The sequence below is a fragment of the Nelumbo lutea genome, chromosome 3 (assembly GCF_056320005.1).
Source record: "Nelumbo lutea isolate HS-2025 chromosome 3, American lotus-T2T, whole genome shotgun sequence".
NCBI classification, from domain to species: Eukaryota; Viridiplantae; Streptophyta; class Magnoliopsida; order Proteales; family Nelumbonaceae; genus Nelumbo; species Nelumbo lutea.
Window position 1 is genome coordinate 33,318,157 of NC_142686.1, and position 22,018 is coordinate 33,340,174.

Below are 22,018 nucleotides of genomic sequence, written 5' to 3' on the forward strand. Positions count from 1 at the left end.
AATATAATGAGGGGTTGGAAACTAGAACTAATTCAATTCTAGTTATCATCCCACTCTTTCATTCCTCTCTTTTCTTCTCTACTGCTGAAACTCTTCATCTTCTTCTTCTTTCTCTTCACAAGGAATTCATCCTGATTTACAAACATTGATTTCTATTGTTGGCACCTTACATAAAACTATATGACATTGCTCTATTTATTTATTTGATTAGTAACTCAAAAGAAAGTATACAGGCAGTATACTAATGTAAATATTACATATGTACAAAGATGTGCCTTACAACTGCACATCTGTGGCCTCAACACATTAAATATTTATTATATTAGTGTTATTTTTCAAAATTTCGAAATTAATAGAATTAGCACACTATTGTCTGTTAGATATGATAGGCCAGAAGGAAGGAAACAAGGACAGGATTCTTTGGCGATTAGATTAGACAATAGTGGAACATTAACCATAACCACTTCATTGCAAACTCTAGGTGCTTGGAAAAACTCTGGGAGATCCCATTTATAAGTTTGGACCATGAAACTGTAGATATGAACACAAATATCCAGCTCCTCCACTTCTCTCCAAATCCCATCAGCCTTTGAATTTCTTCTAAAAATCCTCACTCCACATGATTGTAGGCTTTCCCAATGTCAATCTGTTTACCTTCAATAAAAGTCATTTGAGCTTTCCCCACAATCTCGTGAAGCACTTCCTTCAATCTTTTTGACAAAACCTTGGCTAATAATTTGTATGTGTTGTTATCAAGCTAATTGGTCTGAAGTCCTTTAGCTCCACTAGGGATGGCAAGTTTCCCCATTTCCCCGATCCCCACGGGGACATGCCCCGAATGGGGTGGGGATGGGGATGATTTTCCCCCGCGGGGATGGAAAATCATGTATGTATGTATGCTAATATTTTAAAAAATGTGGTTGAATATATTTGAATCTTTTTAATAGGATTGTAAATTTTAACTATTTTATTTTTAATTTTTTAAATAAATAAAAAACAAAAAAAATGGTTGACATTATAAAAAATCACGGGGAGTGGGGATCCCCGTTGGGACGGGGATGGGGATAACCTTGTCCCTGTTGGTGAGGATGGGGACAGGCTCCCCGCTTTCGCCGCCATTCTTAAGCTCCACCACATCATCCTTCTTTGAAATCGATGATACGAATGTAGCATTTGCCATTTTGTCCAAGATCTTCTCCTTATAAAACTCCTTTAACATTAGGCCAAAACCATCTAGTCACGGGGCCCTTATCCCCATTTACACCCTTTAAAGCCTGCTTAATTTCCTCCAACCCAAACTCCCTCTCAAGCCAATTTTCTGAAACATCACTCAGTTTCTTGGTGGCCATTTCACCAAGGGACATCCGGCTCCATATTCTTGAAGTATACAGATATTCTTGTAAACCCTACCATCTTCTCCTGAATTTCATCCCAGGCCTCCACCATCTTATCCCCCACCTGAATTATAGAAATAAAATTCTTTCATCTTTAGCATAGGCATGAAAGAAGGCAGTGTTTTTGTCACCTGCTTTCAGCCAAGTCATTCTTGATTTCTGTCAAAAGCTCTCCTCTTCTCTGTAAATTAATCTCTTCAAATCAAGTTCCAACCTTTCCCTTCCTTCTCCTCTTCCCTACTTCCCTAGTAACAACTCCCTACTCTAATCTGTCCAATTGAGACATCTTTTCTAAAATCTCCTTCTTTCTTCTCTTCTCCCTATGTCCCCAAATACTGTTGTGCTCCAGCACTTAATCTCCCCCTTCAGCAATTGCAGCCTCCAAACCAACCTAAAGCCTGCAGACCCCATTTCTTTTCTACCCACTCCAGGAAATTTGGATGGTCTAGCCATATATTCTCAAACTTGAACGGTTCTGATGGCAGCACTGCAGCAGTCAAGGTAACCCAGGTCCCTCTGGGATGGGAGGTGTTCTAAGGAACGGAATTGGTAATGTGGTCCTCCTTTACTTGGGTCCTCCAGGGGTTGGGAACTCTACTAGGGCGGAATTGTTAGCTTCCATCCAGGGTGCACAGCTTGCAGTTCAGCTAGGTGTCAAACAGCTGCTAATTGAAGGGGATTCTAGGTTGGTAGTGGGTTGGCCACAGAACCCAGAGTCCATAATATGATGTTTTATGAATGAAATTAGAAAATTCAAATGGCTGACAAGGAGATTGAGTGTAAGACCACAAAGGGTAGGGAGATCAGAAAATGCTTTGGCTGATTGTCTAGCAAAGCAAGAGACAAACAGGGAACAACTATATTGGGCTCAATTGTAGATTGATTTTGTTTTCTGTTTTCTTGTTGTTGTTAGGAGAGGACGCAGCTTGCAATGGGAAGCATGTATCTGAAAAAAAATTATTATTTTTTAATTTGTACGCATGCTGATAAAACCAGGGAACTAACCTACAATTTAGTTTTTCCATCATCATCATGATAGCCTTATCCCACCCATATGGAATTGGCTACATGAATCCTGTTTCACCATTCTGTTCTGTTTAGTGTCATATATTTTGTTAAATTTAGTTTTGTTATTTTGTAAAATTCTTATCACCTAAGTGCCTAGGCAACTAGGAGCTCCGGTGTTGCCTAGAATCACCTATAGGCCTTAATAACCCTGAGTATTGACAAGAATTTTTTTTTTTTTATTTGCAAATGTCTCAGTATATATCATATGCACATTTTGTTGATTAGCCTTAACCATCATCGTTTCATATAACTTGGGTACATTTTCAAGATTTACATAAAAATACTTCTGCACACAATTCTGTATGCCTACAGTTTTCTTGAATATGTAAATGCATATAATAAGACATTTATTGTTGAAGTACAGTTAAAGGAGAGTTAATCAGATTGATGATGGGCATAAATAATTTAAATCAAACCCTTATAAACATAATTCCTGAATCATCTGGGTAAAGCCCTAATTGACTTGAGTGGAGTTGTATGTTGAAAGGTATGGAAGAAAAGAAGAATTAAAGAGAAAAAGGATAAGGGATAGAGTTTCACCACCAAACCTATCCTACTTTGGCATTGGAATCTCACTAATACAAAGAATGGGAATACTGGAGTGTTACCATCTAAGGGGGAAAATCTCAGAATTATTTTGATTGGAAACGGTAACTTTCAATAATAAAAAAGATTATCAAAGTACAACTGTCAACCACCTAAGAAGAGGGTGCTGACCCCTCAAAGTATCTCAGACTTACAAAATGGCTCAAAACAATTCCTCCCTAATAGTCCCTTGTTTTTCTACAGTGTCAGCGTCAGCTAATCCATTTGCTGACCTTCTAGACCACCTGAAATTTACTCTAATCTCCCTTGCTAGGCATTTGACTTCCCTCACAAGCTATCTGTGGGTCCAGACCCCCCAGGCATGACTACTTATAGACAAGACAGAATTCTCTGATGAGAAAGAAAATCCTTAGTAAGAAGGTTCTTATTGTAGGATCCTCAATAAAAAGCTTTCTGTAGTAAGAAAAAAGGAAAGGAGCCATTTTAGATTGCAATGTTGGATATATATGCCTGGACCCCCTAAAGCTAGATGGTATAATCTGGACTTTGCTACCGAGTGGCTCCTTTACTTGTGCTTCCTTCTTCAAGTTTCTTTGTTCTTCTCCACCCCCTTGGACTTTCCCAGTGAAGGAAATTTGGTCTAGGCCCATTCCCCCCAGAATAACTGCTTTTTGTTGGGACGTATATCACAGTGAGATTAATATTGTGGATAACCTATAGAAGAAGAGACCTTTTTGTGCTTGAACCCAAACTGGTGCTCAATGTGTAAAGTATGGAACAAGGACTGTTACCGCTTGCTAATATCTTGTTCCTTTGCTGCAGATGTGTGGAATTGGGTTTTTTCTTTATTTGGCTGTAGACGGAACCTGACACCTAATGTAAATATGCTGTTTGCTCCGTCAATTCTAGGATGGCCAACAAAGAGAGGAAAGCTTATGTGGAAATGCATAAGAGCAGCCATGGTATGGACCATTTGGGAGGAACAGAACACGAGGATATTCCAAGAAAAATAAAGGAGTCCTGAGGAAGTAAAGGAATGCATTCTAACAAGAACAGCAGTGGCATCATTAGCTTCAAAGAAATCCAGATTACAAGCAAGGTGGGCCCCTCCTCCAAAAGGAGTAATTAAGTTGAATTTTGATGGCAATAGTCAAGGTAATCCAGGCCTTCAGGAATTGGTGGAATCTTGAGGGATAAGAACAGCAACATTATTTCCTTATTCTCAGGCCCAGTAGGAGTGGGTGACTCAACAAGAGCTGAATAACTAGCAGCAGTACAAGGTTCACAGATTGCAAGACAACTTGGAGTGGAAAATCTGGTAGTTGAAGGAGATTCCAAGGTCATAGTTAGCTGGCTGCAGAATCCGGACACTATCACTTGGGGCTACAGAGATCTTATGAGGATAAGTAAAATGGATTACAAGAAGCATGACAGTCAATTTCCAATGGGTCAGCAGACCAGCTAATGCTTTGTCAGACTCTTTGGCTAAGCAAGGGTTTTCTCGTGTATCTTTGTATTGGGATAATTTATAATTGCACAGTGCTTGGGTCTGTACTAATACCTTTGAGGAGGTAGCATCACATGCCTCCTCCAAGGATGGTTGTACCTCCCCTTTTTTTCTCTCTTTAATAAAATTGCCTAATCATTCATCAAAAAAATGTTGGATATGTATACATGTTAACCATAGATATTGAAAGATGGAAAGCTGCAGTAGAGTTTCTGGACTGAATGAAAGCTAGAGTAGTGAAAGCAAAGAATAATAACACCCATTATCTTATTGATCTCATAAAGGTGAAAGTTGTTCATTGGGTTGTCTTATGATGATTTTAAAGGGATTTCTATGGATATTCCATTTAGGGGATGGCAGAGAGTTGTAAGATTCTATAATACATGGATTGATAGGAGCCTTAGAGAAGAAAAGAGCATTCTATTGATCAACGGGATAAACGAAAGTTTTGGAATTAACTGGGGTGTCAGAGCAGCTGAAGTGGAATGGTAGGAAATTGGAAAGATTTGATGAATTTTTGAGCTGCATTGGAGTATCATAGTCTGTTGTTTACAGGGAAGGATGTATAAGTGGATAATATTGACCAAGTATGTACGTTCTTCTTTTCTGATATACTCTTATTTCATGTTTCCAGGCTTTGCAATGTGCTGAGTAAGGTGGAGTGGTTATGTATTTTTTTTTTTTTCTGATCAGTGAATTGTCAGATTTATTAAATCAAAGCCAAAGATGGTACAATTAAGGGAGAGGCACGAGATGCTACCTCCCCTTTAAGAAGGGGAGATGGAAGAAACCATCAACCCTTTAGTTAAAGAACATAACTTGGGAAAAAGAAAATTACAGAGAAGCCCAATACAATGAAACCCAAGTAGCCCCTTGTTTAGCAAGATAATCAGCCAAGGTATTAGCCAATCTACCCAACCACTGAACTCTAACGGTCATGCCCCTCAATAGCCATTTGACCTTTTTTATGATATCCTTAAAGTTACATGTGACAGTACCTGGGTCAGCCAACCATCCTACTACCGCCTTGGAGTCTCCTTCAATTATTAAGTTTTGCACTCCAAGTTGATAAGCAATCTGTACCCCTTGTGCCGCAGCTAGGAGTTCAGCCCTCATAGAGTCTCCTATTCCCACCGGTCCTGAAAGAAAGGCAATGCTGTTGCTGTTCTCATCTCTCAGTACACCACCAATCCCAGACGGTCCTGGGTTACCCTGACTACTTCCATCAAAGTTCAGCTTAACAAAACCCTCCATCGGCGGAGTCCAAGTTACTTGAACTCTAGGCTTCCTAGAGGAAGTGAGGGCAACTGCAGACCAATTCCTCATTAAATCCTCAAAGGAATAATCTTCAAAGAGCTTTAAGGATTTCAGCCACAAAATAGTCCTTGTAACAATACACTCTTTGACCTCAAGAATGCTTTTTTCCTTCTGAAAAATTCTGGAATTTCCCTTTTCCCAAATAGTCTAAAGGAGAGCTGCTATTATACACTTCAACATGATTCTCCCTCTTGTGGTCCACACAAAGGTAGAAGGGGAAAACAACAAATTTACCTCAGCTGACAAGTTCCGCCTGCACTCAAACAAATCAAATACCCAATTCCAAATGGCTGCAGCAAAAGGACAAGAAATCAATAAGTGGTAACAATCCTCATTTTGTGCTTTGCACAAAATACACCAGTTAGGGGATAAACACAAGAAATGTCTTTTCTTCTGTAGGTTATTCATCATATTGATTTTACCATAGTAAACTTCCCAACAAAACACAACTATTTTGGGGGGGAATAGGCCTAGACCAAACTTCCTTAACTGGAAAAGCCCAAGGAGAGGAACTGGAGCAAAGGGAATTAAAGAAAGATGCACAAGTAAACGACCCTTTCGGAATCAAAGTCCAAATCCTCCTATCAGAAATGAGTGGGTCCAGGCAAACAGAATCAAGTAACAATAAGAGCTTGGAAACTGATAAGGATTCCTCATCCCTCAACCCTCTATGGAAGCCAAGGTCTCAATTTGTCAACAAAGGGGGCATACGGGGACAAAAGAAAGGAAGAAATAGGTTCTTTTTTATAAAGGGAAATAGAGAAGAGAGAAGGGAACAGATCCTTAAGGGGCAAATTTCCCACCCAAGTGTCTTCCCAGAAAAGAACACGAGTCCCAAAGCAAGCATCATACCTTACAAAGCGTAGGAACTATGGGAGGATGCAATGAATTACTTTCCAAGGTGTTGCAAGAGTTGCCCATCTAGATACCCCTGCATCCCAACCATTTCCGGAACAGCCATAGATACTTGCCACCACTTCATGCCATAACCTCTTCCTCTCTAAAGGCCATCTCCACAACCACTTACCTAGAAGAGCTACATTCTTAAAAGTAATATTCCCTAATCCTAATCCTCCTTCCTCCTTAGTTCGACTAACTATCTCCCATCTAATCAAATGATCATTCTCTTGCCCTGTCTCCCACAGGAAGTCCCTCTTCATCTTCTCTATCCTCTTAGCTTCCCTAGTAGGAATCTTAAAGACAGACAAAAAGTAAACCAACAAATTAGCAAGTGTGGATTTAATCAAAGTCACTCTACCCCCCACAGATATATAATTCTTTTCCAGCTTGCCAACTTCTTTCCAAACTTTTCCACAATAGGGATCCAAAAGCGGCTTTCCTTTGGGTTAGCTCCTAGGGGAAGACCTAGATAAGTTAAGGGCCAGGATGAGGTGGAGCACTCTAAGCAACCTGCAACAGCCTCTATTTCTTGAGCTCCATATTGACTCCCACCACACAACTTTTTTTAGAGTTGATTTTTAGATTTGAGGCCTTTTCAAAAAAATTAATTAAGTTCTTAAGGTTCCCAACCTTCCTGAAGTCACTTCCTTCACAAAAGATTATTGTATCATCTACAAATTGAAGGTGAGTCACAAGCACACTATTTCTTCCTATTCTCCAATCACTCAATACCTCCTCCCTATCTGCTTTTGCAATCAATCTACTTAACACATCAGCAACAAGAGTGAATAAAAAGGGGGAGAGTGGATCACCTTGTCTTAGGCCTCTACAAGTGGGGAAGAAGTCCTTAACTACTCCATTAACAATGATAGAATAATGCCAAGAAGTGAGACGACCCTTAATCCACTTGCACCATCTTTCCCCAAACCCACACTTTCTTAGCACCTCTAAGAGGAAGCTCCAATCCACCAAATCGCTTTTTCAAGATCCAATTTGTAGACAAAACCTTTTTTACCTGATCTCTTCATCTCCTTCACACATTCATTAGCTATCAAAATCCGATCTACTATTTGTCTGCTTTGTACAAAAGCACCTTGAGCTTGACTAATTAGAGAGCAAAGTACCACTTCGATCCTCAAAGATAAGACCTTAGCCAAAAATTTGTAAACACTAGTCACCAAGCTAATTGGTCTGAAGTCCTTAGGATGCTTAGCGACAGCCTTCTTGGGAACAAGAGCTACAAAAAGTAGCATTAACTTTAGGGCTAACAACATAATTATCCTCAAACTCCCTGAAGACCTCAAATAAATCATTTTTAACTATGCCCCAACAATCTTGATAAAAGGCCATCGTAAATCCATCTGGCACAGGAGCCTTAGATCTATCCATTAAGAAAACTGCTTGTCTGATCTCTTCCTCCTCAAAGTTTCTTTCCAACCATCCCCTCTCCCTCTCAGAAAGACTTAGCCAGTCTAGATCATCCACTTCCACCCTACAATCAAGAGGTCTTCTCAGAATTGACTTAAAATGATCTACAAAGCATCTGGTTGTCTCTTCTTGGAGGAGATTTCCTCTCCATCAATCTCAAGTTGTGCTACAAAGTTTTTCCTCCTTCTCCCATTGGCCATCACATGAAAAAATTTTGTGTTCCCATCTCCTTCCATGATCCATTTAAACCTTGATTTTTGCCTCCATGAAATCTCTTCTCACATCAGGACCTCTTCTAATTCCTTCTTTAAACTCCATCTCAACTCTTGTTCCTGTGCATTCATAGTCCTTTGGGATTCCTTCTTATCCAATTCTTCAATTTGAGTCAACAAGGAAGATTTTAAATCCTCTATCCTCCCAAAATGGTCCCTGTTCCAAGCTTTCAATTTTGTCCTTAAATTTCTTAGTTTTTTATGAAATCTAAATCCTTTCCACTTCACCCCCTTGGCTCTTCACTCCACCAACTCTCAACATTTTTTACGAAGTCTGGGTGAGACAACCACATATTCTCAAATCTAAAGGGTCCAGGTCCAGAGTCTAAGGGTTCCTTTCCTAACTGAATAAGGCAGTGATCCGAAGTAACTCTAGGTAACCCTTTAGCCATCAATCCCCTCTATTGATTCTATTGATAAAATCATTGAATTTCCTCATACTAGTCGTGATGGATTGATGAGGGTTATTTTACTCAGTTGTGAACCGAATAACATTAAAATCTCCACTAAGCACCAATGACCTTTCCATAACCCTTGAACGCCATACAACTCCTCCCACAATTCATTCATCTCTCTGTAATTATTGGGCCCATACACATTGGTTAGCAGCCAAGTAAAATCACCCTCCACCATTTTGAATTTCAGAGACACAGAGAAGTTACCTACTAATTCCTCAACTGCTTCTACAACATCTTCTTTCCACAAGGTAATTATACCCCCTGAAGCTCCCCAAGAGGGAGTGGAAACCCAAATAATCCCTCTTGATTTCCACACACTTCCAACCCATCTTCTATCTATCCCTTCTAATTTTGTCTCTTGTAGCATAACAACATCAAGCCTTTCTCTTCTGAGCATCTCCTTTATTAGTCTTCTCTTCCTTGCACTTCCTAAACCCCTCACATTCCAGCTTATGATTTTCATTACTAAAGAGTAGAAAACCCTCTCAAACACCCTCACCCACCCTTACTTGAGGCCCTTTCTTCTTTCCCCTAGGCCATTGAATTCAATATCACCCTCAATATCTGATATTAGTCTTTCCACCTCTGATCTTTTCTTTTCCTTTTTTCCTACTTTTATCTACTCAAACACTCTCTATTTTCCTTTTCTGTTCCAATTTTGTAGGGGTAACCTCCATTTGCTCTTCTTTCTCTTTATAGTCCTCCAAGAGAGCACAGATCCACTCCCAAATTCTCTCTAATTCTTCTTCCTGTTTCCTTTTCAATAAGACCTCCCCCTCCTCTTCTCCACAACCCTTAGCCGCAGTCCCACTCTCCCCTCTGTTGGCCATTCCTTCTGGTTGAGAAGCCAAAGTACCTGTTTCAGGCATAGGACCCTTGTTAGTAACAGAAAACAAATCCACAGGTGTACCTGAATCAAAGGGAACTGGTAGAGTGGGAACATGAGCATAAGGTGCTATCAGAGGCATCGAATCTAGGCCTGGTCCCCCTGACTGATTGATCTCTGGAAGTTGTCTAGGTTCAATCAAATTTTATTAACCAATGCAGCCGAAGCTACCATTAAAGGTTGCCCCCTAATTGGTGATTCTGCATGGCACAACAGTAATGAGTTCTGATCACCTGAGCATGTTGCAGTCCAAAGGAGGGTTTGTTTGTTGGAGTAGATGCCCCCTGTACAACTTCCGTAACAGCCGTTGAACCCATACGGATCTTATGTGAAGTACAACCTGGAGGGGGGGAGGGAGCTGCCGCTTGAAATCCTGTCAAAGAGCCACAACTGTCTTCCTCTAGGAGCAGCAATTCAGTGTTTAAACTGTCATCTTCAAAGAGGTCCTTTGTTTGAGAGAGGTCAATACTGCCAAGGCTCAAAGTATCCTCAGTTTCAGAATCAGAATCAGAGCAATCCTCCTCGTCAGACGAAAGATTCAAGTCAGATTTCTCTAGATTACCTCTTTTGATAGAGCACGGATTACGATGATCAGGAGATGATCGTTGAGGTTTTTTCACTAGAAGCCACTGTAGAGAGCCAGCCAACTGAGTAGGAAACTTCGAAACAGCAGCCTGGGAAAGATTCTTCGCAGAGGTCGAAGAGCTTGAGGAAGACAACGATAGACGATTTCTGTCGTCTACCTTAGGTCTATCCCCAGTCACATGAGTCTTTAAAGGCTCACACGCCTTTTTAAGTAACTGGGTTGGGACCGCTGACCCGTTTGGGCCTTTACTAACACTTGGTTCCCTCAACATGGGCTTTAGCTTATTACTTGGCCCATTCTTAAAAACCCGTGGCTTCACGTGACATTTAATAGGGTCATGCAGCGCACGTTCAGCCCACCGCTCGGTTTAGTTTTATCAAACCTAGGTTCAGTTCTTCCCTGAACCAACACCTTCTCCTTGTTTAAGAATGCCATATTGGCGCCAGCTACAACCTGTGCAAAGTCCAGCCGTCCAGCAGACTGTTTTCTTCTTCTACACACATAAGACCTTCCCCCTGAGTACTACCTTTTTGTTTTTCCATTTTAGTGAAAGTGCCGTTCTTGTTTGACCATCCAGTCCTTTATTGCCACGGAATTCTTCTTCTTCAACCTTCTCATCTCCCTCCCTATGAGCCTCTTTCCAAAGCTCAGATTCAATGGATGAAGCCAGCCACACTGAGTAAAATTGTCCTTCCACTCGCACCTCTCTTTCGAGGAACCTCCTCAGGTTTTACTCCATTCAATAAAATGGAAGCTGAAAAGAGATCTCCCCAAAATACACCTCCTAGTGATCCTCCACACATCAGAGCAATGGCTTCAGCAGTTTCTTGCTTCCACAAGTGAAAGGGAAGGCCTAAGAGACACACCAGCACTTCATCTTCAACAAAGAAATCTTTGGAGTTTGATCCTGGACACCATCTTGACATTGTGAAATTCCCAAGTTCAGCTTGGATATTTAAAGCCTCAGCTTCTACTCTATTCTCAAGCAAGTCCAGCAAAGCCTTGTCTTTCTCAAAGGGTGTTAATATAAACGTACTCTTCAACTTCAAGTTTGCTGTTAACAAATCTCCAACTTTCCTCCAATCTAGAATCCGAGCTGAAGCTTTAACTATAACTTTACTTTCCCAATATCCTCTCTATAGGTTTACTCCCATTCTGTATTTACCTGCTCCAGCTGTCACTATAAGAGTCTCTTGCTTATTATTGCTCTCCAGGCTAGTAGAACTGCTTATCTTCCCTTTTTCTGTTACTTCTCTTTTAGCACCCAACCATTGCAGCAGTTCACATAATACCCCATGAACTGCCTTCCAGCCCTGCCTTTTCCTTCCCTCTGGGAAACAGACCATCTGCTTCCTACCCTTGCCAAAAAATTCTGTCTCAGAAATGAAAAAGCCTTTAGAATTTCTCTTACACTCTACTACAAATCTTCTTCCATTTTCTGAGAGAAACTCTTTCCAACTATTTTGTTTGCCTTTGTTACTTGCACCTTCCACAAACTCCCTGAGCCCTTCAATCACCCCCAAACCTTCTAACAGCACCATCCCATTCTTTGCTTCCCTGATTTTCAAGCTCAGCTGACCTTTTAATCTCTGTTCCTCAAATAGGAGCTCCTTAGCTTCAATCTTCAAAGTTCTTTTCCAACGGCCTACCTCCACGAACTCTCCCATCTTCTTTGCCAAAAAAATCTATGATGTTGTACCAATTTATGTTATAATACTATCTCTTGGACTCCTGCTTAAAATCACAATTTCAGACATGAAGAATTAAAATCTCCATGATTTCTGATGTTCAATCTGATAACCATGGCATGCAAGATTATGGCTCCATCTCAATCAACAAGTGAAAAGAACCCCATAAATTTAAGACAATATGATCAAGGGGGACTCACACATGATCACATTTTTTATGTTGATTGTCATTTCATTAGTGATCAATTTGTAGCAGGGGCAATGATACTTCCACACATTTCATTTGAGCTTCACCTGGTTGATATCTTCACTAAAGCCATGGCTCGCTTGTGCCAAGACCCACAAGTTCCTTGTGGGAATTGATGTTGTGTGAGTAATCAAGATATGGTTATGTTTATTTCTTTACGGTGATTTCTTATCACCATTGTGTGTATTTCCATTCTCTTAATAAATAATTTTTTTACTTTAAAATGGTTATCATATTCTTGATACTGCATAGGAATTCTGAATTAAAGGTACTGGAGCTTAGAAAAACAAGATTAAACTTCAACTATTGAAACCTAGGCAATCTGGGCAATACAGGAATTGGATGAGTTGTAAAGGATAACAGGGAAATATTTTACTCATACTTATAAAAGAATAAACCTTTTACTAGCCTTTTAAGTGGTCATTAATGGGCTGATTTTAGGGAAAGGGGCACCTTGGAAGTTATGATTTCTTTTGATAGAAGCTATAGCTTTGCCTACCAACCTGAAAACTGCTCATTCTGATGGATTCTAGAACAGCAAATAACTTGGTAGGTTCATTAGCAGGATTTGGGTTCTCAAGGGAGTGTCTTTTCTGGGGACCACCTGGACCAGGGGAAACTTTAAAAGTACAATTAGAAAAACTGTGGTTAGCAAAATGCTATTCTCATAGCTTGTTGTTCATTCTTCTGAATAGCAGAAAAATATTATTTTTATTAATAAAATTTATATTCATTATTGCTTATAAAAGAAAGAAAAGACGTTGGAAGAATACACAGATGACTTGATAAGAAATGAGAGCACTTGCTAAAGGATAAAGTAGGAAAGGATCCATCTTGCTTGCAATGTTCAAAACTTCAATCAACTGTTAAACATATCATATGTATGTGAATAAGTAGATGGTAACTCCATTTATCAACCTGGTCAAAATGTTGAAGCCATATTTCAGGGTTATCTAAGCATACATCCTCTTCTGAACATCTAAAAGAAATTAAATGCATACAATAACCAACAAGGTGAAAGTATTGCCTAGAGAGGCTGGGGACCCAGTAGTGGAGTCATTGCAATTTTTGTCATACATGTGCAACACGAAAGAAGAATGGCTTCTTTGTGTAACAGGAATTGCTCTGTATTTGTCACATGGTGTTCAAGAGGAAGTTACTTCAAGTTAAAAATGAAAGAGAATCAAGACATGGGACGATCAAGAAATATTTACCTCATTAGTTCTTCTTGCCGAGGTCCTTTTCTAGATACACCATTTCTGCAAGTTTGAAATTCAAAACATTCTTAATCAGTATTAATGAACAGTATAAGCAGCTTCTAGTAATAATGAACGGTATAAGCTGCTTCCAGTAATCAACGTACCTGCAAATTAAAATCTTGAAGAGATGTAGAGACTTGGTAGACAAATTATAAATTGCATCTGCAATTTGCTCCTTTCCAAACAAGTACACTACCGGATAACCAAGAAGCCATCTGAACAGAATAGAAATACCCAGTTCTACTGTTATCTGATAAAGATTACAAGCATATAAAAAGTAAATTATATGGTCAATATGGTCAGTCCACTAACAAAATACAAAATGCCAATTACCACCCTTCTGCATCTATGGCCTGTCAGCTTACTGATCTAGTTCATTCAATTAAAGAGCCAGCACCTAAAAACAAATAAATGAGAGAAAAACCAGCTAGTCTGTATGGAGCAGAGTGTTTGGGCGCCCAGAAACATGTCCAAAAGATGAGTGTGGCACACAAAGCATATTCTGAGATGGATGAGTGGAAAAACTAGAAAAAAAAAATAGCATCAGAAATGAAGTCACTTGGAGGAACCGAGGAGCAGCTCCAATAGGTGATAAAATGAGAAAGTAGACTAAGAAAAGTCTTCTTTTTGGAAAATTGTATGAAGTATTTATCTTTCCATGGAAAATTTCCCAACAAAAAGCACCAATATTAGGTGGGACAGGTCTGCACCAAATTCTTTACAAGGCTGAGAGGGGAGGGGAGAAATAGCACGAAGAGGAGAAAAAAGAGGCACAAGAGAACAGGCCATTGGGACTAGGAATCCAAATTGGATTATCAGGTTTAGAGAGGTCCAAAGAAACAGGATCAAGAGACCACAACAACAAAGCAGCCAGTCCAACCCTCTCCCATAGTTTTCAAGGTGCCAAGGCGAGGCTAAGCGACCAGGGGGCGCCTTGTCGCCTAGTCGCCTAGGCGATGGATTTTTTTATGTAGAAAACATAGATCCTAGGGTAGTTCCCTAATTTGGATTTCCTATAGTAGTAGTAGTAGTGAACCCCCAACATTGCTAAATGCTGTATTGGGGGTTCAATACAGCATTTAGCAATGTTTATATTGATTAAACCTTAACAAATAAGAAAATAATAAAAAGAAATTAGTATATAAACACACAAAACGAATGTTTTAGTTTAATAGTACCTACTTTATAATTATAATGTCAAAAAATAAAGAATAAAAAGTATTTTATAATACATAGTACAAAACTGTTTGGCGATTAGGCGAGGCAAGCCTCAAAGGGCGCCTTGTTGCCTAGGCGTCACCTTGACAACTATGCCCTCTCCTAAAACCTAGGAATCCAAATCCAAGTCTCAACCCTCTCCTAAAACCTAGACTCCAACTTAAACCAATCACAAGGGAAACTAAAACAAATCTTTTTGTACATGTTCCTTTTTGAAAAGGGAGAGAGTACAAGGAGGGAAAAAGATCCCCAAGAGATAAGTTGTCAATCCAAACATCTTCCTAGAACAAAAATTTGTCTTCAAAGCATGCATCATATCTAATATGACTAAGAACTGAGGAAGTACTGCATGAATAGCCTTCCAAGGTGTTAGTGTTGCCCGCAGAGACATACCAGCATCCCAACCATTGCCTTCTATTCGTGTATGCCCTCCACCACCTGAAGCCACAATCTTTCCCTTTCTAGAGGCCATCTCCATAGCCACTTACCCATTGATGCTGTCTTCTTTCCCAAGTTATCTATGCCCAAACCCCCTACTCCTCCTCTTACAAGCAATTTTCCACTTGACCAAATGGTCCTTCCTATCTTCACTTGGGTCCCACAAGAAGTCTCTCATAATCTTTTTTAGCTTCAATACCTCCTTTTGAGGAACTCTAAAGATAGAGAGGTAATAAATTTGCAGCTTAGCTAAGGTAGATTTTATTAGGATTATCTTGCCTCCCAAAGAAATGTAACTCCTTTTCCAAACAGCCAACCTCTTAGCACACTTCTCTACAATTTGGCTCTAAAACTTGCTCTCCCAAGGGTTATCTCCTAGGCTCATACCTAAATATTTCAAACGCCACAAAGCAATGGTATACCCTAAAGAAGCTGTTATAGATCAATGTTTTAAAATGTGGAGGCGTGACACAAAGCCTTCCACTAAACTAGAGGCATGAAGTGTAGTTCAAAATGTAAGAGGTGTAAGCCTCCTTAAGAGGAGAATGAGGAAGAAGAAGTGCAAGGAGCTTTTCATCTTTTTTTCTTTTTTCTTTATGAAAGATGTCTTATATCAAGAAGAATGAAGATGCATAACACTAGTTGAAGGGGGGGGGGGGGGGGTCTTTTCAATAGGGGTTTACACAGGTTGGGCCAGTTCGGTTGCAGCTTTTTGGCCAAATGAACTGACCTGGTGGTTGAGTTGAGAAATTGGCCATCCAAAACCGGTTGACCATGAGTGAAAACCGAACCAAACATGAAGAGTTGGTTTTATGATATATAATTATATATACTATATAATATATTAGCATATGAACATAGTCGAGTTAGGACGATTTTTGTTGGTTTATGCACAACCAAACCGAAAACCAACACAAATTCTCAGGTTGTCCTATTTAAGAAACCGAAACCGACCGGTATTGTATGAAAACTGGCCAATGCAAGTCGAGTTGGGTCGGGTTGGTCGGTTTGGTCAAACTCCTAAACAACACTACTTTTCAAGGTCATCTAGGCCTGTAATCGGATCGGAGGCAGCTAAAATTGAGTTCGATCCAAATGATAATTTATAACATCCGACTCCGGTCAGAAATTCGACCGGATGTTTGAACGTTGGATTCGAATTCAACTCCAATCAGATTTTCGGATTTCAAATTTTAATTTGAGTCCGATGGTCTTCAAGCAGGCTGTGAACAAACTCTGTTTCTTTCATTCATTTGTGGAATGTTTATGCAGATCTCTCATGAGACATTTTCCTGAAACATTTTTTTTGCCGGATAAATAAAATCATTCATTCAACAAGACATCGAAACACACTATTTTACTTCAAACAAATACACTCAACGACACACCAAAACATATTACCATCCATTACTCTATTTGTTTTCAGTGGAGTGCAAAGCAAGGGTTTAAGGTTTGATTACCTGTTTTGGTAGTAACAGAGAGCAAGCTGCAGCGACCAGAAAAAGCATTACAATCCACCAATCCAAATCACAACTATCACCATGGCAATGGAATAACAGAGTTCACCTTTCACAGTCGTTGGCCAACCACGAAAAGTAGAGTTGCAGATTTATGGTGGCAAGGGGACAAGAGTTTTAGACTTTGAAGAAGTGGAGAAACAAACAGATGCAAGAGGGCCAACCACAAAAAGTAGAGTTGCAGATTTATGGTGGACAGGGGACAAGAGTTTTATACTTTGAAGAAGTGGAGAAGCAAACAGATGCAAGAGGACAAGAGATATAGACTTTTGAAGAAGAAGAAGAAGAGAAGAAAAGTAGTCTCTGTGAAAACCAAAGAGGGCTTTGTGCTTTGTCTTTTCCATGGTTAGGTTTCTAACAAATCTGAAATAGCAATAATGAAATATACGGGAATGAATTTCCTCATTTGCCCTTAAAAGATATTATAAATTACATTATACAATTATAATTTAAAAAGGAAAGAGGGTACTAGAGAAGTCGGATTTTATCGGATCGGATGCAATTAAATCCGAATTTGATCCGATTTTTAATCGGATTCTAATAGTTCCATCTAAATCTAATCTGAATCTTTATAATAGTGCATCTGAATCTGAGATAATCAGATCAGATGTTGGGTCAGGCTGCGGACTTTTGGGTACTGTTGACAGGCCTAGTCATATTTACATTTTACAGTTTTACACACAAATCCTTTCTTCCTCGATCTCCTCATTTCGTCCACACACTCATTGGCTATCAAATTTGGTCAATTATCTATCTATCTTGGATGAAAGCCCTCAAAGGTTGACTAGTTATGGTTGGAAGGGTCTGAAGTCCTTTGGCTAAACAGCATCTACGTATGGCTTATTTAGAATTAGCACCATGAAAGTAGTATTAATGCCAAGGCTAATAAAATCCCTCTATCAGCAAATTCATTGAACATCTCAGAGAGTTCATTTTTTATTTTATCCCAACAATCCCGACAAAAAGTCATAGTGAAGACATTTGGACGTGGGGCCTTAGAGGTTAGAGCTATCTACTAAGAAAATAACCACCATAAATTCCTCCAAGTCAAAGTTACCTTTCAGTAGTCTGGCCACTTTTACATCGAGCACTGGCCACACTAGACCTTTCATGTTATGCCTATCCCCTTATTGTCTTCTATAAACAGACTTGAAATGATCTTGATTTTTTATCTCTTCCCTGAAGAGTATTATTTCCCAATTCTTTCTTCAAGCTCCATCTCAACTTCCCATTCTCCCCATTCAAATTGCCTTGACTCTCCTCATCCAATTGTTCAATTTGTGAATTTGCATTTATCTTATTTTCTTCTATTCTTCGAAAATGCTCTCAATTACATTCCTTAGTCTTACCTTTTAACCTCTATATCTTTCTATGGAACCTCATACCTTTCCAAGTCACTCCCTCAACTCTTCCTTCCACCAATCTTCCACCTTATGGACAAATTTTGGATGGGTAAGCCACATATTTTCAAACCTAAACAAGATGGAACCATTAAGAAAATCCTTTGTTCCAATTCTAACCAGGCAATGCTCAGAGGTTATTCTTGGAAAGTTCTAGATACCAATCCTTTCCAATGTTCCTCCCATTCAAGGCTGAAAAAGATTCTATCCAACTTTGAACAAGTAAAGGAAACTTGTAAATTAGATCACATAAATCTTTCTTCTTGAAAGGAAAGCTTCTTCAATTCACAAACATCCACAAACTCATTAAATTTCCTCATGCGAGTAGGAGCATGTTGGTTGAGGTTCCTCATTTCATTGGTGAACCTAATCACATTAAAATCTCCCCCTAAAGACCACAGACCCCTAATGTCAAACAGTTCCTCCCACATCTCTCTTGTAAATTATTGGGCCCATGAACGGTAGATAACACCCAAGTAAAACCATTACCAGCAATCTTGAACTTCAAAGATATTGAAAAATCTACCCACTGGTTCCTCCAATGACTCCACCACATTGTTTTTCCACATTTGAATAACCCACCGGACCAAGAAGGCAGGCAGACCATCTAATACCCCTAGAAGTCCATACACTCCTCACCCACCTATATTCAATTCTGCTAACTCTGTTTCCTAAATCATTAGTTCATTACTATATCTGGCCTCTCTGTCTTCAAAAATCCTTAATCACCCTATTCCTAGCAGTACCCAGTCCTCTAACGTCTAGATGATGATCTTCATGACACTTTTTTCATAGACCCTCCTCAAACCCTAATCTCCTATTTTGTACCCTTTCTTCTTTCCCCCCTCTCACTAAATTCTATGTCACCTTTGACCTTTCACATCTGATCTCCGTATCTCCACTACTAAATCTTGTTGTCGTCATGTAATCCATCTTTTTATTTATAAAGTTCCATCTAATTTTGCTGATAAAGAAAGGTCCACCAAAATTTCCTCTTCTTTCTTCTTTTAGGTTACTTCTTCCTTTTTTTGTGCTACTTGAGCTATGCCAACATTTATCCCTGAAACAAACTTGAAATCAAAAGACAACCCATTGGGATTATGGGACTAATTCTGAAAAAAAATAATAATAAGTAGATGATCTCCTACAATACTATTATGTGCATGGCCAGCTTGCATTAAATAACCAATAAATTATTGGATGACAAGAAGAAGAAGAAGAAGAAGATGGAAATTACCCGTTTAGGGTTGGCAAGGTGACCTGACTGTTTCGTATGCAGCCACTGAGATCAAAAAGAGATGATTGAGAAGAAATCAAATCAGAGGTTTGAGAATTCTTGTCATCCCCATGATCTGTCCCCTTACAATGCATGAGTTCCTTGCCCATTCCATCAACAGGAAATACAGATGCAAAGAACCTCTGAATCAACATAAATTGCGTTGTGATTGAATTTTGTTCCCCTGGCAACATCATCTAGACCAAAGATGGAAAGAGTGGCTTAAACAAAAGCAAAACAAGACACATGCTAAGGAGCAGAACGTCTAGATCAATAAATAAAGATACCTTCAGTAGAAATTCACCTTTGGAGGATCCTGTTGAAGGTCTACAAAGAGAACTTTTGTCTCTGACTTTAAGCTTGATTCCACATATTGAGCAAATCCTCTAACATGTATCAGATAAATCATATCTTCTAGAACCATTATTTTCAATGACCCTAAAATAGATGACTCCTGCAAGAACAACCATATAAAGAAAGCCAAGGCGGTAGGTATATAAACTTCTTTTATATGTTTAATTTGTTTTCAATATCACAGTTCACAAACTTTCAATTTCTTTAGTTCTTTCCTAATTGCACTATTTCAAATAGACAATAAGATGTTAAACATATTTGATTCGTAATCTAATGGACCACCTTTGTACCAAGCCCCTTGAGGCAAGCCCAAACAAAATCTAATGGGCTTGCCTCAAGGGGCTTGATTGGGGGTCTAGGGCCAGTGCCCCCAGTCTAGCCACCATGCTTCAAAAAATACAAAAAAAAATAATAATAATAATAAAATAAAAGTGTGCCAGAGCTGAGGCACAAAGCACACCAGACACACACCTAGGCACACTAGGCATGCACCTTTCCAAAGGGGCTGCACCTGGGCCTAGGTGAGGCATAGACTCTCAAGTGCACCTAGTGTGCCTTTTAAATCACTGACAGAAACATAAAAAATGTTTCTGTTTTTGTTTAACAGAAACAAGACAAAAACATCTCAATACTTTTATTAAGTAATGAAGACTTAAGCCACTGTATAAAATTGTAAAAGGAATGATACAGATTACAGATCACATAAACTGATTGAAGCAAACAGAATAGAAGGTAACAAAAAGCAAACATAAGGCAAGGATTATAAACAAGAAGTAAAGGCATACAACAAAGCATGGGAAGAAAATATCTTACACTCTATATAACTAATTTTTACTAGTTGGATTAACTTATCTTCTAGTGGACTAAAACATAACCAAGAATGCTCACCATAATGCTAGAGATATGCATCTGAGTAACATGGGCAAAGATATAGACTTCCTAGTGAGTTCAAATTATAAGACAGGAAAGTGGCAATTCAGAAAAGAATAGGTGGCCATTTTACGATGGCTGAAGTGGTTGAACTGAATGGCTTATTGCTTCTTCTTCTGTTTATAGTGGATAAAATAATCATATAATAAAATATTAAGGGTACAATAATCAACTCAATATGCCATTCATCCATTAAGGTGCTTACAACCTACTTATTGATTTATTCATTAAAAGAAAAGCAATAAATCATCTAGTTCAGCCACTTCAGCTGTCATCAAACAGCCCCTAAAAGTTAGAAGAAAACTATAAATTTTTATTGTGACTTGAAGACCAATATGGCATAAAAATCAAATAAAAAAATTACTCATGAATCAGCACTGAACGTGCTAATATAGTTCCCATCAAATGATGTAACAAGTTGGTTTAATGTCGAACCTTTTGGCTAAGTTCTAAGACGGTGCAAAGCCGATCTTGCAGTTCAGGCATCTTTCCCCCATAGTCCACCATTACTACCGGTCTCAAACCTGTGCATAAGGCTAGGATATCTGCCAAAGAAAGAATTTTAAATTACACATGAACAACACCATAAGGGAGGACTGGAGGAGCTTTCAGTATGTCTCCGTGCATATTACAATACCCAGAAATTAAAACTTGAGCAGACATGTTTTGCATTTCTTCAAAGTCTGCAGCTGGCCAGACCAAATTAGTCTCAAATCAAGAGAAAAAAACTTCAATCGAATCAATCCATTAAATATTACTACATCCATTGCTCTACGTGCTTTAAGACAATAGAGCGTCGGCACCAGAATCATAGAACTAAAAGGAAAAGAAATGAAAAGAAAAAGAATCCAGATAAATATAATCAAGTCTATGCCATAGCCAGAAGCTCAAGTCAATAAAAAGAAAAGGAGATGATCAATAAAATGAAAAGCACGTAGAGCAATTACCTATCTCGAGTCGACGCTTTGTCGCTGCTCTTAGTCTCCATTTAATCCGCGAGACGGAAGAATCCAAAACCCTCAAAGCTTCCTCTAGTTCTGCAACCTCCATCGACAGAGATTCGACGTCTCCAAAGCCCAAAGCAGCAACGAAATCAGAATGTCAGACTCCAGCAAAATTTACGTCAACGAGATCGAACCTTCCGTCACGTTGAACCACCAAAACCTGGATGTTCAGGGTCGAAGGTTGAACCACCCACTATAAATGGTTCAACTTGCCACGTCATTAAATGCGTCTGATCCATTTATTTGGTATCTTAATTCTCGTTGAGCTGAGCATCACTACGAAGTTACGCCTATGCTTTGGAAACCGGTTTGTCCATGAATAAAC

General features: G+C 39.2%; 1 protein-coding gene across 3 annotated transcripts in view; it reads right to left on the reverse strand.

The window, feature by feature from the left end:
- The window catches only part of LOC148864112 (uncharacterized), a 28,362-nt gene extending 6,504 nt beyond the window's left edge, over positions 1 to 21,858 (reverse strand). Inside the window, exons 1-6 of one of the 3 annotated variants that reach the window (XM_088981052.1) lie at positions 21,637 to 21,858; positions 21,125 to 21,234; positions 19,710 to 19,859; positions 19,367 to 19,602; positions 13,661 to 13,771; positions 13,512 to 13,556 (exon numbers count right to left, since the gene is read on the reverse strand). In XM_088981052.1, coding sequence (XP_088837178.1) covers positions 13,512 to 13,556; positions 13,661 to 13,771; positions 19,367 to 19,602; positions 19,710 to 19,859; positions 21,125 to 21,234; positions 21,637 to 21,739 — 755 coding nt within the window. In that variant the 5' untranslated portion in view covers positions 21,740 to 21,858. Of the gene's footprint in view, positions 1 to 6,066; positions 6,123 to 10,009; positions 10,710 to 13,511; positions 13,557 to 13,660; positions 13,772 to 19,366; positions 19,603 to 19,692; positions 19,860 to 21,124; positions 21,235 to 21,636 lie in introns of those variants that run through there. The other 2 variants (XM_088981053.1, XM_088981054.1) reach the window with 2 other exon arrangements.
- Positions 21,859 to 22,018: the final 160 nt, after the last annotated feature.